The sequence below is a fragment of the Tachyglossus aculeatus genome, chromosome 4, assembly GCF_015852505.1.
Source record: "Tachyglossus aculeatus isolate mTacAcu1 chromosome 4, mTacAcu1.pri, whole genome shotgun sequence".
NCBI lineage: Eukaryota > Metazoa > Chordata > Mammalia > Monotremata > Tachyglossidae > Tachyglossus > Tachyglossus aculeatus.
In genome coordinates, this window is record NC_052069.1 from 48,864,876 (window position 1) to 48,886,792 (window position 21,917).

General features: G+C 43.8%; 1 protein-coding gene across 1 annotated transcript in view; it reads right to left on the reverse strand.

The window, feature by feature from the left end:
- Positions 1-21,917, reverse strand: part of ARHGAP29 (Rho GTPase activating protein 29) — a 123,921-nt gene that overhangs the window by 45,666 nt on the left and 56,338 nt on the right. The window contains exon 2 of the mRNA XM_038745037.1: positions 4,782-4,928. Coding sequence (XP_038600965.1) covers positions 4,782-4,928 — 147 coding nt within the window. The remainder of the gene's footprint in view (positions 1-4,781; positions 4,929-21,917) is intronic.

Below are 21,917 nucleotides of genomic sequence, written 5' to 3' on the forward strand. Positions count from 1 at the left end.
GTGGCTGACTCTGTGCCTTTCTAAAGGAGAAGACAACTTCAAGTTGTCACAGGATTTTAATTGCTGTGAAATAATAAAGTGACCATAAATTAACTCTTCCAATTCTCCCCACAGATAAACTGCACACGGTAAGTGCTCAATAAATACGAGTGACGGATTGACTTCCCCATCTTATACGTCAGACGATTTTCCCCACTTTCAAAGCACTATTAAAGTTACATCTCCTCCGGGAGGCCTTCCTGATTAAGCCTTATTCCCCCCCGTCTCACTCTCCCTTCTGCATCATCTATGCACTTGGGCATTTGCTATTCATCCCCCCTTAAATCCCAGAGCATATATGTACATATCTTTAAGTTATATATTGTAAATTATTCATATTAATGTCTGTCTCCCTCTCTGTAGACTGTAAGCTCTTTGTGGGCAGGGAACTGTCTACTGAATGACTGTACTATTCTCTTTCAAGCACAGAACAGTGCTCTGCCCCTAGGTAAGCACTCAATAAATGTCACTGACTGATAAAAATCTACGAGTGAGGATAACGGAAAGCGATTCTTGTTCTTCAGGTGATTCCCGAGGGTGGTACTTGCAGCTGTTTTTAAGGGTAGTTAATGACAACTGTGGTATTTGCTAAGTGCGTAGTACAGTGCTCTGCACACAGTAAGCTCTCAATAAATACGATTGAATGAATGAAGCGCTTACTCCTAAGTGCTAGGGCAGATACACAGTGTGGCTCAGTAGAAAGAGCCCGGGCTTTGGAGTCAGAGTTCATGGGTTCGAATCCCAGCTCCGCCAACTGTCAGCTGTGTGACTTTGTCACTTAACTTCTCTGGGCCTCAGTTCCCTCATCTGTAAAATGGGGATGACTGTGAGCCCCCCGGGGGACAACCTGATCACCTTGTAACCTCCCCAGTGCTTAGAACAGTGCTTTGCACATAGTAAGCGCTTAATAAATGCCATTATTATTATTATTATACAAGCTAATCAAGCAATCATTTACTGAGTGCTTACTACGTGTTTGGGAGAGTATAATAAGAGTTGGTAGACACATTCATGGTGTTTAGACTGTGAGCCCACTGTTGGGTAGGGACTGTCTCTATAAGTTGCCAATTTGTACTTCCCAAGCGCTTAGTACAGTGCTCTGCACACAGTGAGCGCTCAATAAATACGATTGATGAGGATGATAGATAGAGCCCAGGCCTGGGGATCAGGAGGCTGTGGGTTCTATCCTGGCTCTGCCACTTGTCAGCTGTGTGACCTTGGGCAAGTCACTTTGCTTCTCTGTGACTCGGTTCTCTCAGGTGCAAAATGAGGATTGAGACTGTGAGCCCCATGTGGGAAAAGGACTGTGTCCAATCTGATTTGCTTGTATCCACCCCAGCGCTTAGTAAAGTGCATGTATATATGTTTGTACAGATTTATTACTCTATTTTAGTTGTACATATTTACTATTCTATTTATTTTATTTTGTTAATATGTGTTGTTTTGTCGTCTGTTTCGCCCTTCTAGACTGTGAGCCCGCTTTTGGGTAGGGACCGTCTCTATATGTTACCAACTTGTACTTCCCAAGCGCTTAGTACAGTGCTCTGCACACAGTAAGCGCTCAATAAATACGCCTGAATGAATGAATGGTACATAGTAAGCACTTAACGAACCTAATCCTGGCTCCGCCACTTGTCTGCTGAGTGACTTGGGCAAGCGACTTAACTTCTCTGTGCTTCAGTTACCTCATCTGTAAAATGAGGATTTGGATTGTGAGCCCCATGTGGGACAACCTGATTACCTTGTATCTACCCCAACGTTGTTAATGTTGCCAACTTGTACTTCCCAAGCGCTGCTCTGCACACAGTAAGCGCTCAATAAATACGACTGAATGAATGAATACCCCAGCACTTAGAACAGTGCTTGGCACATAGTAAGTGCTTAACAAATACCATAATTATTCTTCTAGACTGTAAGCCTGGTGTGGGCAGGGATTGTCTCTCTTTATTGCTGAATGGTACTTTCCAAGAGCTCAGTAAACTGCTCTGCACACAGTAAGTGTTCAATAAATATGATTGAAAGAATGACTACCCCAGCACTTAGAACAGTGCTTGGCACATAGTAAGTGCTTAACAAATACCACAATTATTCTTCTAGACTGTAAGCCTGGTGTGGGCAGGCATTGTCTCTCTTTATTGCTGAATTGTACTTTCCAAGAGCTCAGTAAACTGCTCTGCACACAGTAAGTGCTCAATAAATATGATTGAACGAATGACTACCCCAGCACTTAGAACAGTGCTTGGCACATAGTAAGTGCTTAACAAATACCATAATTATTCTTCTAGACTGTAAGCCTGGTGTGGGCAGGGATTGTCTCTCTTTATTGCTGAATTGTATTTTCCAAGAGCTCAGTAGACTGCTCTGCACACAGTAAGCACTCAATAAATATGACTGAATTAAGGAATACCATAAATTTGAATTATTATTATTACTGAATTATCGAATATTGAATTATTTGAATTATTGAATATTGAATTATTATTATTACAACAAGGTGATCGGACTCAGTCCCTGCCCCACATAGGGCTCACGGTCTCAGTGGGAGGGAGGCTAGAGATTGCACCCCTATTTTAAAGATGAGAAAACAGGCACAGATAAGTTGAGGGACTTGCCCAAGGTCACACCCAGATAAGTGGTAGGGCTGTGATTATAACTCAGGTCCTCTCACTTCCTGTGCTTTTCCCGCTACTCTGTGCTGCTTGGGGCAATGCTATATTCCAGCTAAAAACTGGAAGTCAGTAGCTGAGGAGAGGCCAACATGGCATACTGCAATCAAGAAAGGAGCAGCTCTTCTTGAGCCAAAGATTCATACGGAATAAGAAGCAGGAAAGAATAAGAAAACTTGCCAACGCAAAAAAGAAAATGCAGTTAGGACTGCGGGAAGCAGCATGGCCTAGTAGCTAGAGCCCGGGCTTGGGAGCCGGACGGACCTGGGTTCTAATCAATCAATCAATCAACCGTATTTATTGAGTGCTTACTGTGTGCAGAGCACTGTACTAAGCGCTTGGGAAGTACAAGTTGGCAACATATAGAGACAGTCCCTACCCAACAGTGGGCTCCCAGTCTAGAAGGGGGAGACAGAGAACAAAACCGAACATATTAACAAAATAAAATAAATAGAATAGATATGTACAAGTAAAATGAAAAAACAGAGTAATAAATATGTACAAACATATATATATATATATATATATATATACAGGTGCTGAGGGGAAGGGAAGGAGATAAGATGGTGGGGATGGAGAGGGGGACGAGGGGGAGAGGAAGGAGGGGGCTCCACCACTTGTCTGTTGGGTGACCTTGGGCAAGTCACTCCACTTCTCTGGGCCTCGCTTACCTCATCATAAAATAATAATAATAATAATGACGGTATTTGTTAAACGCTATGTGCCAAGCACTGTTCTAAGCGCTGGGGGGATACAAGGTAATTCAGATTGTCCCACAGGGGGCTCAGTCTTAATCCCCACTTTCAGATGAGGTAACTGAGGCACAGAGAAGCTAAGTGGCTTGCCCAAAGTCACACAGCAGACAAGTGACGGAGCCGGTATCAGAACCCGTGACCTCTGACTCCCAAGCCCGGGCTCTTTCCACTGAGCCAAGCTGCTTCTCTGTGATTAAGACTGTGAGCCCTATGTGGGATAGGGACTGTGTCCAAACTGATTAATTTATATTTACCCCAGTGCTTAGAACAGTGCTTAGCACACAGTAAACACTTATGTATCATAATTATTATTATATCAGCATTTTCAATCACACAAACTAACAGGTGAATTTTGAGAAGGGGGCACATAGATAGTAAGTGCTTAAAAAATACCATAAAAAATTCACCATCATTGCTATATTCTTTAAATAATTGATTAATCATTCAATGGTATTCACTGAGCACTTACTGGGTGCAGGGCACTGTTCTAAGTGCTTGGGAATATAAAGGATGACTATATATTTCAGAAAAATAATTTTGTTGACAATTTTGGTACTGGTCCTGAAGTGGATGCATTTCCCAAAAATATATCACTGCATTGAAAGCCGATAGATACATCTTAAAGCATCCTAAAAAATAGTTTCCCATTTAACATTAATTTTAATTTAAGAAAAATATTAATAATTCAATGATCATGAGAAGTGAGCTAAAAGCATCGATGAAAGCTCTTTTGCCCAGCAATCTATACCATTAGAAACTCAAGAAATGTAAATGTCTTTGGTCATTTCCCAATTAGCTTTTCACGCGTCAAGTATGCTAAATGGAAATCACTCTTTTACCTGAATGCTTGTAAGCATTCATTCTGTTCTATTGCAAAAAAAAGGAAATCAAGCATCCAACCACAGCATGACCCTGGAATTATTTTTACATTTCTTCTTGCTTAATGCATTTGAATTAAACAATTCCGAATTCCCCTACATAAGCAACAATGTCCTTTCATACTAAAAGATTTTCCTGAGGGACCTAACCAATCAATAGCTAACTTTATGATGATGATAATGATAAATTGTTAAACACTTACCATGTATCAAGCACTATGATTAAGCTATGGGGATTCCACTATAATGGAAATCAAACAAACGGAGGTTCACAAGGTTGACTGTGCTCGGAACAATTTTCCTTTGAAAAGATCACTTACTACGGTCCAAGAGTCTGCAATACCTTTGGGTACGAGGAGAGATTTGGTACTTAGCATACTCAGAGAACTTAAATCATTTAATAAAGACGGTCGCAGGCTTCCTAAATCCCATGTTCCACTTACCTTTCACTTTTGCGATAACCACTCCGGCAGCACTAAGAATAGCAACTGAGTTGAGAGTCTGATGTTTGTTTATTATCGCCTTCAAGACGCGAAGCAACTCTCCCAAACGCTCGTGAACCACGCGATGCAGGCAATCTTGTTGACTTTCTGAAAGATATGTTTTTACAGGAAAAAACAAACCCTCAGTTAATTTAGCCATTACATGATGGATTTACTGACACATGGTTTCACAAATTAAAATCTGAATTACCACTTTGAAACCTATTAAATATGCTTTGGCTTCAAAACTGCTGTTCTGAGTAGAGAATAAAAGCTCACTTCTCATTTCATTGTATTTATTATTACACTTAAACAGTTAATAAGTACTTTAATGGTTGAAGTCTCCAAGTTTTATGGCCACGGCCAATTTAGCAACATTTGAATTCAGGTTATTAGGTAGAATCTAGTTCTCTCGGTCTAACAATGTTGCCCTTTATTAATTATTTCTCGCGATGACTTTGAAAAAGATTGTTCTGTTTTACAAAACACAAGATGGGATTGTAGACTGTGAGCCCGTTGTTGGGTAGGGACCGTCTCTACACATTGCCAAGTTGTACTTCCCAAGCGCTTAGTACAGTGCTCTGCACACAGTAAGCGCTCAATAAATACAATTGAATGAATGAATTGTACCAACCAGAAGCTGAATCTAGGACCTAAAATTCCTCATTTACTGCCTAATTGTAATAACATTAATAATTGTGGCATTTGTTAAGCGCTTACTATGCAACAAACACTCTATTAAGTGCTGGGTTAGATAGAAGATAATCAGGTCCGAAAAAAGACCCTGTTCCATATGGGAGTCAGAGTCTAAATAGGAGGGAGAACAGCAAATGCATCTTTATTTTCCGGATGAGACTCAGAAACTGAGGGCCTTATCCAAGTTCACAATCAAAGTTATTTACTTGTGTGTACAGCACTGTACTAAGCACTTGGGAGAGTACAATACATTATTATTGCGTTATTAAGGTCACGTCTTCTCTAAGGGGCCTTCCCCAGTTGAGCCCTCCTTTCCCCAGCTTCCTCTCCCTTCTGCTCTGTCTTCACACCTTGATCGGTGACCTTTGGACATAATATAATAAGCACTTACTATGTGTCAGGCACTGTTCTAAACGCTGAGGTAGGTACAAGATAATCGGGTTGGACACAGTCCCTGTCCCACATAGGGCTCACAGTCTTCATCCCTATTTTACAGCTGAGGGAACCGAGGCACAGAGAAGTTAAGTGACTTGCCCAAGGTCACGCAGCAGATAAGTGGCGGAGCCGGGATTAGAACCCATGACCTGATTCCCAGGCCTGTGCTCTAGCCATTAGGCCATGCAACCCCAACACACTGGCCAACCTAGCCACCTTTAAACTATATTATAAATTACTTATGCATTCATATTAATGTCCGGCTCCCCCGATAGCCTGTCAGCTTGTCATGGGCAGGGAACGTGCCTGCAAATTCTGTTGTATTGTACTCTCCCAAGTGCTTAGTACAGTGCTCTGCACATAGCAAGCGCTCAATAAATATGGACTGATGAAACACAGAGTTGGTAGAACTCACCAAGCTCACCTACTCACTCCCCACCCCACAGCACTTGTATGTATGTTTGTACAGATTTATTACTCTATTTATTTGACTTGTACATATTTACTATTGTATTTATTTTGTTAATGATGTGCACTTAGCTTTAATTCTATTTGTTCTGACGACTTGACACCTGTCCACATGTTTTGTTTTGTTGTCTGTCTCCCCCTTCTAGACTGTGAGCCTGTTGTTGGGTAGGGACCGTCTCTATATGTTGCCAACTTGTACTTCCCAATCACTTAGTACAGTGCTCTGTACACAGTAAGTGCTCACTAAATACGATTAAATGAATGAATAGGGACCATCTCTATATGTTGCCAACTTGTACTTCCCAAGTGCTTAGTACAGTGCTCTGTACACAGTAAGTGCTCAATAAATACGGTTGAATGAATGAATAGGGACCGTCTCTATATGTTGCCAACTTGTACTTCCCAAGTGCTTAGTACAGTGCTCTGTACACAGTAAGTGCTCAATAAATACGACTGAATGAATGAATAGGGACCGTCTCTATATGTTGCCAACTTGTACTTCCCAAGAGCTTAGTACAGTGCTCTGCACAGTAAGTGCTCAATAAATACGATTAAATGAATGAATAGGGACCGTCTCTATATGTTGCCAACTTGTACTTCCCAAGTGCTTAGTACAGTGCTCTGTACACAGTAAGTGCTCAATAAATACGATTGAATGAATGAATGAATGGAGAATAAAGGGCAGATTTCAGCAATGTTATGAAGGTTGAATCAGTAGGACTTGCTGACACTGAATAGGTAGGTTGGATGAGAGAGATGAATCAAATAAACCGCCAATGTTTCGGGCTTGTGAGACGGAAGATGGTGGTCCTGTCTATGGTGACGGGAAAACCAGGAGGAAGACGGGATCTGGGTGGGAATATGAGGAGTTCTGTTTCGGCCATGTTACGTTTGAGGTATCGGCGAAACACCCAAGTAGAGATGTCCCGAAGGCAGGAAGAAATATGAGACTTCCTGAGAAAGGGCGGGATCAGGACTGGAGATGTAGATTTGGGAATCGTCCACGTAGGGATGGTAGTTGAAGCCATGGGAGCGAATGAGTTCTCCAAGGGAGTGGGTGTAGGTAAAAAATAGAAGGGGACACAGAACTGAGCCGTCAGAGAATGCCAATCTAAAGGGCGGGAGGCAGAGGAGCCAGCGAAAGAGACTGAAAATGAGTGCTCAGAGAGACAGAGGAGGAGAACCAAGAGAGGACCGTGTCGGAAAAGCCAAGGTTGGGGAATGTTTCCAGGGGAAGGGGGTGGCCCACACTGTCGAAGGCAGCTAAGTCGTCGAAGAGGATTAGGATGGAGTAGAGACCATCGGATCTGGCAAGAAGGAAATCAATGGTGACCTTAGAGAGAGAGAGGGCAGTTTCCATGGTTTCCAAGGGTTCTAATCCCACCTCCACCACTTGTCTGCCGTGTGACCTTGGGCACTTAACCTCTCTCTGCCTCAGTTACCTCATCTGTAAAATGGGAATTAAAACTGTGAGCCCCATGTGGGACAACTTGATTACCCTGTATCTACCCCAATGCTTAGAACAGTGCTTGGCACATAGTAAGCGCTTAACAAATACCATAATAAGAACAATAATAACACTTGTTATAGGCTACAGTTATAGGATACAGTACCCAGGGAAAAATATCCATTTTGGAACTAGCCAAATTAGCACCAAGGCATCAGAAACACTGCCCTATAGTAAATATTTTTTTTCTTCATCTGAAACCCCTGCCACCTCTTTAAATTAGCCAGACCACAGCTCCCTCTCCATCTCTAAAGTCTGTCTGAAATACCACCTCCTCCAGGAGGCTTTCCCCCAGTTCATTACTCATTCATTCATTCACTCAATCGTATTTAGTGAGCACTTACTGTGTGCAGAGCACTGTACTAAGCACTTGGGAGAGCACAATTCATTCATTCATTCAATCATATTTATTGAGAGCTTACTGCGTGCAGAGCACTGTACTAAGCGCTTGGGAAGTACAAGCTGGCAACATATAAAGATGGTCCCTACCCAACAGTGGGCTCACAGTCTAGAAGGGGGAGACAGACAACAAAACAAAACATATTAACAAAATAAAATAAATAGAATATGTACAAGTAAAATAGAGTAATAAATATGTACAAACATATATACATATATACAGGTGCTGTGGGGAGGGGAAAGAGTTAAGGCAGGGGATGGGGAGGGGGAGGAGGGGGAGAGGAAGGAACATTTATTAAGTGCTTGCTATGTGCTTAGCACTTGCACATAGTAAGTGCTTAATAAATGCCATCATATTATTATAATATTACGTGCAAAGCACTGTTCTAAGCGCTGGGGAGGTTACAAGGTGATCAGGTTGTCCCACGGGGGGGCTCACAGTCATAATCCCCATTTTACAGATGAGGGAACTGAGGCACAGAGAAGTTAAGTGATTTACCCAAAGTCACACAGCTGACAGTTGGCAGAGCTGGGATTTGAACCCATGACCTCTGGCTCCAAAGCCCGGGCTCTTTCCCCTGAGCCACGCTGCTTCACAATACAAGAATGAATGAACAATAAACAGACACATTCCCTGCCCACAATGAGCTTATAGTCCAGAGGCGGGGAAAGAGAGGCATTATTCTTTTCCCCAGTTACCACCTCACCATTTTTAAGCCATCTCAGTATTTAGGCATTTACACATAGAACTTCAAGACGTACCAACTTATGTACTCTCCAGTTTAAGCCTAATAATTATGGTATTTGTAAAGCGCTTACTATGTGCCAAGCACCGTTCTAAGCATTGGGGTAATTACCAGGTTGTCAGGGGGTCCCACGTGGGGCTCACAGTCTTAATCCCCATTTTATAGATGAGGTAACTGAGGCACGGAAAAGTTAAGTGACATGGCCAAGGTCAAAGCAGACAAGTGGCAGAGCCAGGATTAGAGCCCACCTATTCTGACTCTGCTTCTCTCCTCTGACCTACAAGTACATTATTTATCTGTCACCCCATTAGACTTATAGTTCCATGAGGGTAGGGGTCGTGACTTCTATTTTATTCATTCATTTAAATGTATTCCCTGAGTGCTTACTGTGTGCAGAGCACTGTACTAAGCGATTGAGAGAGTGCAGCAATAAACAGTGACATTCCCTGTCCACAATGAGCTTACAGTCTGGGGAGGGGGGCAGACATCAGTACAAATAAATAAATTACAGATATGTACATAAGTGCTGTGGGGCTGGGAGGGGGAAGAACCAAGGGAGCAAGTCAGGGTGACACAGAAGGGAGTGGGAGAAGAGGAAAGGAGGGCTTAGTCAGGGAAGACCTCTTGGAGGAGATGCATCTTCAATAAGGTTTTTAAAGGGGGGGGGATAGTAAATGTCTGTCGGATTTTAGGATGGAGGGCATTCTAGGCCAGAGGCAGGACGTGGGCTAGGATGTGGGTGAGATAAGTGAGATGGAGGCACAGTGAGAAAGTTGGCATTAGAGGAGCCAAGTGGTGGGCTGGATTGTAGAAGGAGAATAGCGAGGTGAGGTAGGAGGGGGCAAGGTGGTGGGCTGCTTTAAAGCCAATGGTGAGGAGTTTTTGTTTTGATGCGGAGGTGGATGGTCTCCTCACCGTGCCGCTAATCTCCTCACCGGGCCTCGTTCTCGCCTGTCCCGCCATCGACCCCCGGCCCACGTCCTCCCCCGGGCCTGGAATGCCCTCCCTCTGCCCATCCGCCAAGCTAACTCTCTTCCTCCCTTCAAGGCCCTACTGAGAGCTCACCTCCTCCAGGAGGCCTTCCCACACTGACCCCCTTCCTTCCTCTCCCCCTCGTCCCCTTCTCCATCTCCCCCATCTTTCCTCCTTCCCTTCCCCACAGCACCTGTATATATATATATATATGTTTGTACATATTTATTACTCTATTTATCTTACATGTACCTATCTATTCTATTTATTTTATTTTGTTAGTATGTTTGGTTTTGTTCTCTGTCTCCCCCTTCTAGACTGTGAGCCCGCTGTTGGGTAGGGACCGTCTCTATGTGTTGCCGACTTGTACTTCCCAAGCCCTTAGTACAGTGCTCTGCACACAGTAAGCGCTCAATAAATACGATTGATTGATTGATTGATGGACAACCACTGGAATTTTTTTGAGGAGCAAGGTGACATGCGATCAGGTGTAGAAAAATCATCTGGGCAGCAGAGTGAAGTATGGACTGGAGTGGGGAGAGACAGGAGGCTGGGAGGTCAGCAAGGAGGCCGTAGCAATAATCCAGTGGGAAAGGATGAGTGATCCTATTAATGTGGCAGCAGTTTGGATGGAGAAGAGGGAGTGGATTTTAGCGATGCTGTGAAGGTGGGACCCACAGGATTATTTTACTCTCCCCCAAGCGTTCAGTACAGTAGTCCTCATACAGTAGCTGGTCAGTAAAGTCAGTGAATTAATTAAATTGGGAAGAGAAGTTGCTTGGGTTTGTATCAGAGAAGAGAAGCAGCGTGGCTCAGGGGAAAGAGCACGGGCTTTGGAGTCCGAGGTCATGGGTTCAAATCCCAGCTCCGGCAATTGTCAGCTGTGTGACTTTGGGCAAGTCACTTCACTTCTCTGGGCCTCAGTTACCTCATCTGTAAAATGGGGATTAAGACTGTGAGCCCCCCGTGGGACAATCTAATCATTTTGTAACCTCCCCAGTGCTTTGAACAGTGCTTTGCACATAGTAAGCACTTAATAAATGCTATTATTATTATTATTATTATTATTATTATTATTATTATTATTATTATTATGTCACAACTTCTCTGGTCCTCAGTTCCCTCATCTGTAAAATGGGGATTAAGACTGTGAGCCCCCCGTGAGACAACCTGATCACCTTGTAACCCGAACAGTGCTTTGCACATAGAAGTGCTTAATAAATGCCACTATTATTATTATTATTATTGACACCTGTCACATTTTTTTTGTTGTCTGTCTCCCCCTTCTAGACTGTGAGCCCGTTGTTGGGTAGGGACCATCTCTATATGTTGCTGACTTGTAGTTCCCAAGTGCTTAGTACAGTGCTCTGCACACAGTAAGCACTCAATAAATACGACAATGAATGAATGGCATTATTATTATTATATTATCATTAATTTACATCACATCCTTTCAATAACCTTATGTTTCTTCATGCAAATACTTTCCTGAATTCACAAACCCCACCGCAACAAAAAATAAAATGCATGTGAAAGTTAAGTTCACCCGACCTTTAATAAAAGAGCTGAAAAGGCTGATGTTCCCCAAGCCCATTAAGACATTGTTACCTCATCTGTAAAATGGGGATGAAGACCGTGAGCCGCCTGTGGGACAACCTCATTGCCTTGTAACCTCCCCAGCACTTAGAACAGTGCTTTGCACATAGTAAGCACTTAATAAATGCCATCATTATTATTGTACCCACTGTAAAGTGAGCAATGAAATAAGCCTTAAAAAGCAATCAGGTAAAAAGGATTCTCTTTGGATGAAGTGTATGTGCCAATTTACAATCATACTAATTACTAGTTTTTCTGGAATGCTGGAGAGATTATAATTTACTGCTGTGATTTATCAGTGCAATAAACCAAATACAGTGTTCTCAGAGAGTATAAATCTGCCTAGAAAAATTGGGCTAAATGGAAAAAAATGTGCTCAGGGCTTAAGAACACCAAAAAAACCCACCCAGGCATCTGTCACTACACTTCATAAATAATTAACAACACTTACGTTGGCTATTGGATAGAGCACAGGCCTATGAGTTAGAAGGACCTGAGTTCTAATCCCATCTCTGCCACTTGTCTGCTGTGTGACCATGGGCAAGCCACTCAACTTCTCTGTGCCTTATTTAAAATGGGGATTAAAACTGGGAAGCCCCATGTGGGACAGGGACTGTGTCCATACCGATTTGCTTATATCCACCTCACCGCTTAGTGCAACGCCTGGCACGTAGAGAAGCAGCACGGCTCAGTGGAAAGAGTACGGGCTTTGGAGTCGGGGTCATGGGTTCGAATCCCAGCTCCGCCAATTGTCAGCTGTGTGACTTTGGGCAAGTCACTTGGCTTCTCTGTGCCGCAGTTCCCTCATCTGCAAAATGGGGATTAAGACTGTGAGCCCGCCGTGGGACAACCTGATCTCCTTGTAACCTCCCCAGCGCTTAGAACAGTGCTTTGTACATAGCAAGTGCTTAATAAATGCCATCATAATTATTATAATTAAGTGCTTAACAAATACCACAATTATCATTATATTTCTCAGCGGGGTGGAAAAAGAGAGAAAGGACCCGGGGCTCCAACTGGCACAGATGAAGGTTTTCAACTTTTCTTTCCAAAAACATTTCTAGCTGACCAAGGGGCAAGTGTCTGCCTTCAGGCTAGACAAAAACTAACATCAATTCACGACGATATGTTGCGGACTCTTGTCCGGGGTTTGGAGAAGCTGCCTGCTCAACCTCACGTTAATTCTGAAACGGGCGGTTCTTAAAATCCCATCTCATGTTAAAACCAGCCAACTAAATAAAATTACTGGTTGAACAAAGACCTGCAAGTGAACGACAACCTATGCCTTAAATTACTTCAATGCACTGGTGAGCTTTTTACTGGAGGTTTTCTTTCTGAGAAAACAGATGGCTTGTTTCCGATCGTTCATTAAACACCTGCACTTGTCAGCTGTGTGACTTTGGGCAAGTCACTTGGCTTCTCTGTGCTTCAGTTCCCTCATCTGTACAGTGGGGATTAAGACTCTCCCCCTTTTAGACTGTGAGCCCACTGTTGGGTAGGGACTGTCTCTATATGTTGCCAATTTGTACTTCCCAAGCGCTTAGTACAGTGCTCTGCACATAGTAAGCGCTCAATAAATACGATTGATGATGATGATGATGACTGTGAGCCCCCTGCGGGGCAGCCTGATCGCCTTGCGGCCTTCCCAGCGCTTAGAAGTGCTTTGCACATAGTAAGCGCTTAATAAATGCCATAAAAAAAAATAATTGTTCAACCATATATAAGCGGCTATGTATAAGTGGGTAAAGGTGGCTGCTGGGTTGATACGTGTTAAGCAGAATCAACAGAAAGGGATTTAAGCTTTAATAGACTTGTCCATATTTACTATTCTATTTATTTTGCTAATGATGTGCATCTAGCTTTACTTCTATTTATTCTGATGACTTGACACCCGTCCACGTGTTTTGTTTTGTTGCCTGTCTCCCCCTTCTAGACTGTGAGCCCGTTGTTGGGTAGGGGCCGTCTCTATATGTTGCCAACTTGTACTTCCCAAGCGCTTAGTCCAGTGCTCTGCACACAGTAAGCGCTCAATAAATACGATTGAATGAATTAATGAATGAATCTGTAATATTGAAAGCGAAAATAACAAACTGACTTGGAGTATGCTCTGTGGGTTTTCAAATGCTGGCCCCAGATTGATCATTCGTATTTACTGGGCACTTACTGTGTACAGAATACTGTACTAAGCGCTTGGGAGAGTACAACAGAGTTGGGAGATATGTTCCCTGCCCACACCTCCTTCCCTTCCCCACAGCACCTGTATATATGTATATATGTTTGTACATAGTTATTACTCTATTTATTTATTTTACTTGTACATATCTATTTTATTTATTTTATTTTGTTAATATGTTTGGTTTTGTTCTCTGTCTCCCCCTTCTAGACTGTGAGCCCACTGTTGGGTAGGGACTGTCTCTAAATGTTGCCAACTTGTACTTCCCAAGTGCTTAGTACAGTGCTCTGCACACAGTAAGCGCTCAATAAATACGATTGATTAATTGATTGATTGATTACAGAGGGGGAGACAAACATTAGCATATATAGAAATTACAGAGATGTCCATAAGAAGCAGCCTGGCTCAGTGGAAAGAGCCCGGGCTTTGGAGTCAGAGGTCACGGGTTCAAATGCCGCCTCCGCCTATTGTCAGCTGTGTGACTTTGGGCAAGTCACCTACCTTCTCTGGGCCTCAGTTACCTCCTCTGTAAAATGGGGATTAAGACTGTGAGCCCCCCATGGGACAACTTGATCACTCTGTAACCTCCCCACTGTTTAGAACAGTGCTTTGCATATAGTAAGCACTTAATAAATGTCATTGTTATTATTATTATTATAAGCGCTTAGTACAGTGCTCTGCATCATCATCATCAGTCGTATTTATTGAGCGCTTACTATGTGCAGAGCACTGTATTAAACGCTTGGGAAGTACAAATTGGCAACATATAGAGACACACAGTAAGCACTCAATAAATGTGATTGAATAAATAAGTACTGTGTGGCTGGGGCAGGGAGAATAAAGGGAGCAAATCCAAGTTCAAGGGTGAAACAGAAAGGAGTGGGAGAAAAGGAAATAAGGGCTTCAACAGGGAAGGCCTCTTGGAGGAGATATATGAATTAAAATCCGAATTGGCTTTAAATTTTTCTATTTTGTGTTTCTGTCCAAGGAACACCATTCAGACAGAATTCAGTAGTTATTTTAAACATATTTGGGATTCCTCATTGGGTTAGATGTGGCTTCGCCAAAGAAATAGGTCCTGGGAACTCACCTGCAGGCAGCCATTATGAGGTGATGGTAATTTAATCATATAAATTGATTTTTCAGTCTCGGGGAGATGTGTTCATATTGAAGTGAGGGAACGGGTTGGGAACGGTTGTACTTCCCAAGCGCTTAGCACAGTGCTCTGCGCACAGTAAGCGCTCAATAAATACGATTGATTGATTGATTGAAGGAAAAAGTGAGAGTAGCGAGCATAGGAGGAGTAAAATAAAAGCTGCTGATGGGCTGGAGTGGGAAAAGCAGGAGGTCAGAGAAGCAGCGCAGCCTAGGGGGTAGAGTGTGGGCCTGGGTTCTAATCCCACTCCGCCACTTGTCTGCCGTATGATCTTGGGCCAACCGCTTCACTTCTCTGTGCCTCAGTTACCTCATATGTAAAATGGAGATTTAAGACCGTGTCCAACCTGATACGCTTGTGTCTACCACAGCGCTTAGTACGATGCTTGGCAAATACTGAGTACTTAACAAATACCATTAAAAAAAAAGTTGCTCCACAATGCAGTGGGCAGGAGGACTTATCCTCCAGCCTCCCAAATGCTCCATCGGCCGGCCCTCAGTGCCAGCGTGGGGCCAGATTCCTGACTTTGGGGACCATCCAGGAGAAATTGCAACCGAGGGTAAAGTCTTTCTAGCTCTGGGTCTAACCACTGGGCTTAAGTTCTGGTTGCTATGGTGCCCTCCAAGGAAGGTCAGAAAGTCAATCGTATGTACTGAGCACTTACTGTGTGCAGGGTGCTGTCCTAAACACTTAGGAGAGTCCAATATAACAACAGAACAGATGCAGTCCCTGCCCAGAGATGATGATAAATCAATCAATAGTATTTATTGAGCGTTTACTGTGTGCAAAGCACTGTACTAAGCACTTGGGAAGTACAAGTTGGCAACATATCTGGGCCTCTCACCTCTCAGCTTTATAGAAGCAGAGTGGCTCAGTGGAAAAGAGCATGGGCTTTGAAGTCAGAGGTTCAAATCAGTTGTCAGCTGTGTGACTTTGGGCAAGTCACTTAACTTCTCTGAGCCACAGTTACCTCATCTGTAAAATGGGGATTAAGATTGTGAGCCCCCCCCCCCAGCCCCGTGGGACAACCTGATCACCTTGTAACCTCCCCAGCGCTTAGAACAGTACTTTGCACATAGTAAGTGCTTAATAAATGCCATCATTATTATTATTATTATTATTACAGCTGAAGAGTAGCATATCATCTGGCCAAATGTCCTGGGTAAAATATCCTGTCAGAAAGATGAAACAGGCGGGGAAGAGGAGGAGTGCCAATTCCAACAGTCAAATCAACACTGAGATCACCTCTGTACACAGTTAAGTGTTCAATAAATGCCACACTGATTGATTGATCTCTGCAGAGGATCTGGCCTTTCCTGAAAACATGAAACAAAATCAGCTGCTTTAAAAGGGGCTTTTACAGATGCTTTTAATAGGCCAGTCACTCTAGAATCAAGTGTTAAAATAAAACAATTGACTTGGGAGAAATCTCTAGACTGCCAGCTCACTGCAGGCAGGGAATGTGCCTGCTACCTCTGCTGAGCTTAACACATGATCCTGCACATAGTAAGTGCTCAATAAATACCAGTGATTGATTTACCTGTTGAAAGTCCCACCGCTATTTCTATTATGTCTGTTACTCTACTGGTTGGATAATCTACCCACAAATGAATAAAAATGGTTTTACAATTACTCAGCTTAAGGAAGGGCTTATTTATGGCATTAAACAATGCGCCGAAGTCAACCTTCTCTTCTTAGGTAAACATTGAACTGTTTTTTTGGCAGGAAGTCACAACCTGTGTGTCACAAGTTCAAAACTTCATTCTCCCTGCTAATGTTTCATAAGTTCATTTCCACGGTTCAAAAGGCCATTAGTCACGTGACATAGGATCATTTCGTAATATTAACAAGTGTAACAGCCATGAAAATAAGCTTGAAAGGGCTCACACTGAGCCTTAAGCCAATCAGGCAGAGGATCTGGAAAAAACAATAAGACCTAAAAGTTAATTTTACCTTACTTCTCTTTTTGTGTGTGCGTGCTTAATATTCATGGACGTCTTTTTCTGTTGAGGATCTCTGCTGAAATAAGAGGCTTTTCTCTTAATTTAGTAATAAGGGAAATGGCACAAGGGTTGGGGAGGAGGAGGGAGAAGAGAGTCCTGAATAGGACGGTGAGTGCACAGCAATGCACTCAACCTGAAGCCGATGTGTGAGAAAATGTGTGATGGCCAAGGCCAATTAAAAGTAGCTTTCCCGGTGTCAGAGCAGAAGTCAAGAAGTCAAGAGAAGAGGACTGGGATGGGGGGCAGGAGACAGAGAAGGAGCTGGGGGGTAGTGGGGGAGAGGGAAGACACGGAGAAGATGCCCCCCTGCCCCATCCTCCCATTCCCTCCAACATATATTTTAAGTCTCTAACATAAATCCTTGCCTAAACAGTTGTGTTTCAAAATCCATTCCCAAAAATCTGAGACCAGGAGAACTTAATCCTCTATTTCCTCAATGACTCGGGAATTCCATCCAAAGTAATGATTGCACACATAAGCACTTTACAAGAACTCAACCTTAGTATTCATGTGAGACCTTACTGAAGAAGAGAAAAATCACTGAAATATTAAGAAACTGTCCATTTTACTAGATTTAAAGAATAAATTGAATTGCATTACTTCTGTTTCTAGAATTGGGGGAACAAGCTACAGACCATTCATTCATTCAATCGTATTTATTGAGCACTTACTGTGTGCAGAGCACTGTACTAAGCGCTTGGGAAGTATAAGTCGGCAACATATAGAGACGGTCCCTACCCAACAACGGGCTCACAGTCTAGAAGGGGGAGACAGACAACAAAACAAAACATGTGGACAGGTGAAGTAGCGTGGCCTAATGGATAGAGCACAGCCCTGGGAGCCAGAGGACCTGGGTTCTAATTCCAGATCCGCCGCTTGTCTGCTGGATGACCTTGGGCAAGTCACTTTATCTTTTCCTGCTTTAACTCTGCCCTCTCCTCTACCAGACAAAACTATTTCTCCTCCCTTATTGACACCCATGCCCATCATCCCCGTCAGCTCTTCCGTACATTTAACTTCCTTCTCAGGCCCCCTGTTCCTCCCCCTCCTCCATCCCTCACCCCCAACGATCTGGCCTCCTACTTCATTAGTAAAATTAACTCCATCAGGTCTGAGCTCCCCAAAGTCATTCCTCCCCCTTCTCCAACCCCCCTGCTCTCAACCCTCTCAGCTACTCTCCCATCCTTCCCAGCTGTATCTTCAGATGAGATCTCCTCCCTCCTCTCTAGTGCTACTCCAGCCACCTGTGATTCTGACCCCATTCTCTCTCATCTTATGAAATCTCTCGCCCCTTCCCTCCTCCCTTCCTTAACTTCCATCTTGAACCGCTCACTCTCCACTGGTTACTTCCCCTCTGCCTTCAAACACGCCCACGTCTCCCCCATCCTAAAAAAACCCTCTCTTGACCCCACCTCACCTTCTAGTTATCACCCCATCTCCCTCCTACCCTTCCTTTCCAAACTCCTAGAATGAGTCATCTAAACCCGCTGCCTCAAATTCCTCAACGCCAGCTCTCTCCTCGACCCCCTCCAATCTGGCTTCCGTCCCCTACATTCCACCAAAACTGCCCTCTCAAAGGTCACCAGTGACCTCCTGCTTGCCAAATCCAACGGCTCCTACTCTATCCTAACCCTCCTCAACCTCTCAACTGCCTTCGACACTGTGGACCACCCCCTTCTCCTCAACACGCTATCCGACCTTGGCTTCACAGACTCCGTCCTCTCCTGGTTCTCCTCATATCTCTCCGGTTCATTCTCAGTCTCCTTTGCGGGCTCCTCCTCCCCCTCCCATCCCCTTACTGTAGGGGTTTCTCAAGGGTCAGTTCTTGGTCCCCTTCTGTTCTCTATCTACACTCACTCCCTTGGTGAACTCATGCACTCCCACGGCTTCAACTACTATCTCTACGCTGATGACACCCAAATCTACATCTCTGTCCCTGCTCTCTCTCCCTCCCTTCAGCCTCGGGTCTCCTCCTGCCTCCAGGACATCTCCATCTGGACGTCTGCCCGCCATCTAAAACTCAATATGTCCAAGACTGAGCTCCTTATCTTCCCTCCCAAACCCTGCCATCTCCCTGACTTTCCCGTCACTGTAGATGGCACTACCATCCTTCCCGTCTCACAAGCCCGCAACCCTGGTGTCATCCTCGACACTGCTCTCTCGTTCACCCCTCACATCCAATCCGTCACCAAAACCTGCCGGTCTCACCTCTGCAACATCACCAAGATCCGACCTTTCCCTCCATCCAAACTGCTACCTTGCTGGTTTAATCTCTCATCCTATTGCAACTGGATTACTGCATCAGCCTCCTCTCTGATCTCCCATCCTCCTGTCTCTTCCCACTTCAGTCTATACTTCACACGTCTGCCTGGATCATCTTTGTGCAGAAATGCTCTGGGCATGTTACTCCCCTCCTCAAAAATCTCCAGTGGCTACCAGTCAACCTATGCATCAAGCAAAAACTCCTCACTCTCGGCTTCCAGGCTGTCCATCACCTCGTCCCTTCCTACCTCACCTCCCTTCTCTCCTTCTTCAGCCTGGCCCATACCCTCCGCTCCTCTGCCGCTAACCGCCTCACCGTGCCTCGTTCTCACCAGTCCCACCGTCGACGACCTGCCCACATCCTCCCCCTGGCCTGGAATGCCCTCATCCGGCACATCCGCCAAGCTATCTCTCTTCCTCCCTTCAAAGCCCTACTGAGAGAGCTCACCTCCTCCAGGAGGCCTTCCCACACTGAGCCCCCTTTTTCCTTTCCTCCTCCCCATCCCCCCTGCCCTACCTCCTTCCCCTCCCCACAGCACCTGTATATATGTTTGTACAGGTTTAATACTCTATTTTACTTTTACATATTTACTATTCTATTTATTTTGTTATTGATGCGCATCAAGCTTTACTTCTATTTATTCTGATGGCTTGACACCTGTCCACGTCCCTCCCTTCTAGACTGTGAGCCTGCTGTTGGGTAGGAACCGTCTCTATATGTTACCAACTTGTACTTCCCAAGCGCTTAGTACAGTGCTCTACACACAGTAAGCGTTCAATAAATATGACTGAATGAATGAACTTCTTTAAGCTTCAGTTACCTCATCTGTAAAATGGGGGTTACGACTGTGAGCCCTCTGTGGGACATGGACTGCGACCAGCCTGATTAGCTTGCAGCTACTCAGCACTTAGTTCAGTGCCTGCTATGCAGTGAACACTTAAATATAATTAAAAAAAAGAGAAGTCACAAATAGTAATCTAGGTATAGCCTTATTTTTTCCCCTAGGGTAACAACCTTGGACAGGTCTCTTCCCTTCTCTGTACCTCAGTTACCGCATCTGTAAAATAGGGATTAAGACTTTGAGCCCCAGTGGGACATGAACTGTGATCAACTTGACTCTTTTGTACCTAACCTAGTGTTTAGTAATAATAATAATGATGGCATTTGTTAAGCACTTACTATGTGCGAAGCACTGTTCTAAGCGCTGGGGGGATACAAGGTGATCAGGTTGTCCCACGTGGGGCTCACAGTCTTAACCCCCATTTTACAGATGAGGTAACTGAGGCACAGAGAAGTTAGGTGACTTGCCCTAAATCACACAGCTGACAAGTGGCAGAGTCGGGATTAGAACCCACGACCTCTGGCTCCCAAGCCCGGGCTCTTTCCACCGAGCCATGCTGCTTCTAGTATAGTGTGAGGCACATGGTAAGCGCTTAACAAATACTGTTAAAAAAATAGCAACACTGTTTCAGGCTGCTGCTATTTCAGGATTTTAAAAAGACAACAAAACAGTAGCATGCATGAGAACTTCTGCCTCCTCATTCAATCAATCTGTTGAGCGCTTACTATGTGCAGAGCACTATACTAAGCGCTTGGGAAGTACAACTCGGCAAGCCCGTTGATGGGTAGGGACTGTCCCTATATGTTGTCGATTTGTACTTCCCAAGTGCTTAGTTCAGTGCTCTGCACACAGTAAGCGCTCAACAAATATGACTGAATGAATTAATGAATGCAGAGCACTGTACTAAGCGTTTGGGAGAGTACAATACAACAGAACTAGCAGACAGTAAGCACTTGAGAGTACACTACAATTAAAAGACTTGATTCCTGAAGAGACTTGTGAATATGCTTAATTCTACCTTTACCAGGCGTCAGGAAAAGTCACACTATGAAACTCAAGAGTGTCTGACATCGCACCCCAGTGCCCTCCATCCAAACGATCCTGCTGGGTGAGAATTCCCTAATTCCCTAAAAATGCAAAAAACCATGAAGTGAACACCCACATTCTCTTAGGGCCGAGAGGAAAACCGAACCAAAGATTTTAACTGTCTTGAGCCAATGAAGTCCATTCCGAAAGTAAACTCTTATTAAGAGTTGAGCTATTCATTAATGATGGTGACTCAACAAATGTGTTTTGATTGGAATGGAATGAACGGCGCTTAGCTCGTAAAAGAGGAGAATTCCCTCCTACGTGCCCAGTTCATGCACTCAGGGTACGAAGGGCAAACAAATGCACTGAAAAACAAATAGAAAAATTCCCACTCAAAGTAGGTTAAAAAAAATCCACATACTGCACACAAACCAATTTTTGATCTGCGATGAAAATGACAAAAATTATAGTTGTACATTCGTGCACTCTTTGATTTCACTATTTAGGTAATGGTGGTACAAAAAAAAATGATCAAATCTTTAAATATCTCATCTCCTCCAAATCCTATGCCCCAAAATTATGCCATACAATGGGCCGGATGTTTTTATCATCATCATCATCATCATCAATCGTATTTATTGAGCTCTTACTGTGTGCAGAGCACTGTACTAAGCGCTTGGGAAGTACAAATTGGCAACATATAGAGACAGTCCCTACCCAACAGTGGGCTCACAGTCTAAAAGGGGGAGACAAAACCAAACATACTAACAAAATAAAATAAATAGAATAGATATGTACAAGTTAAATAAATAA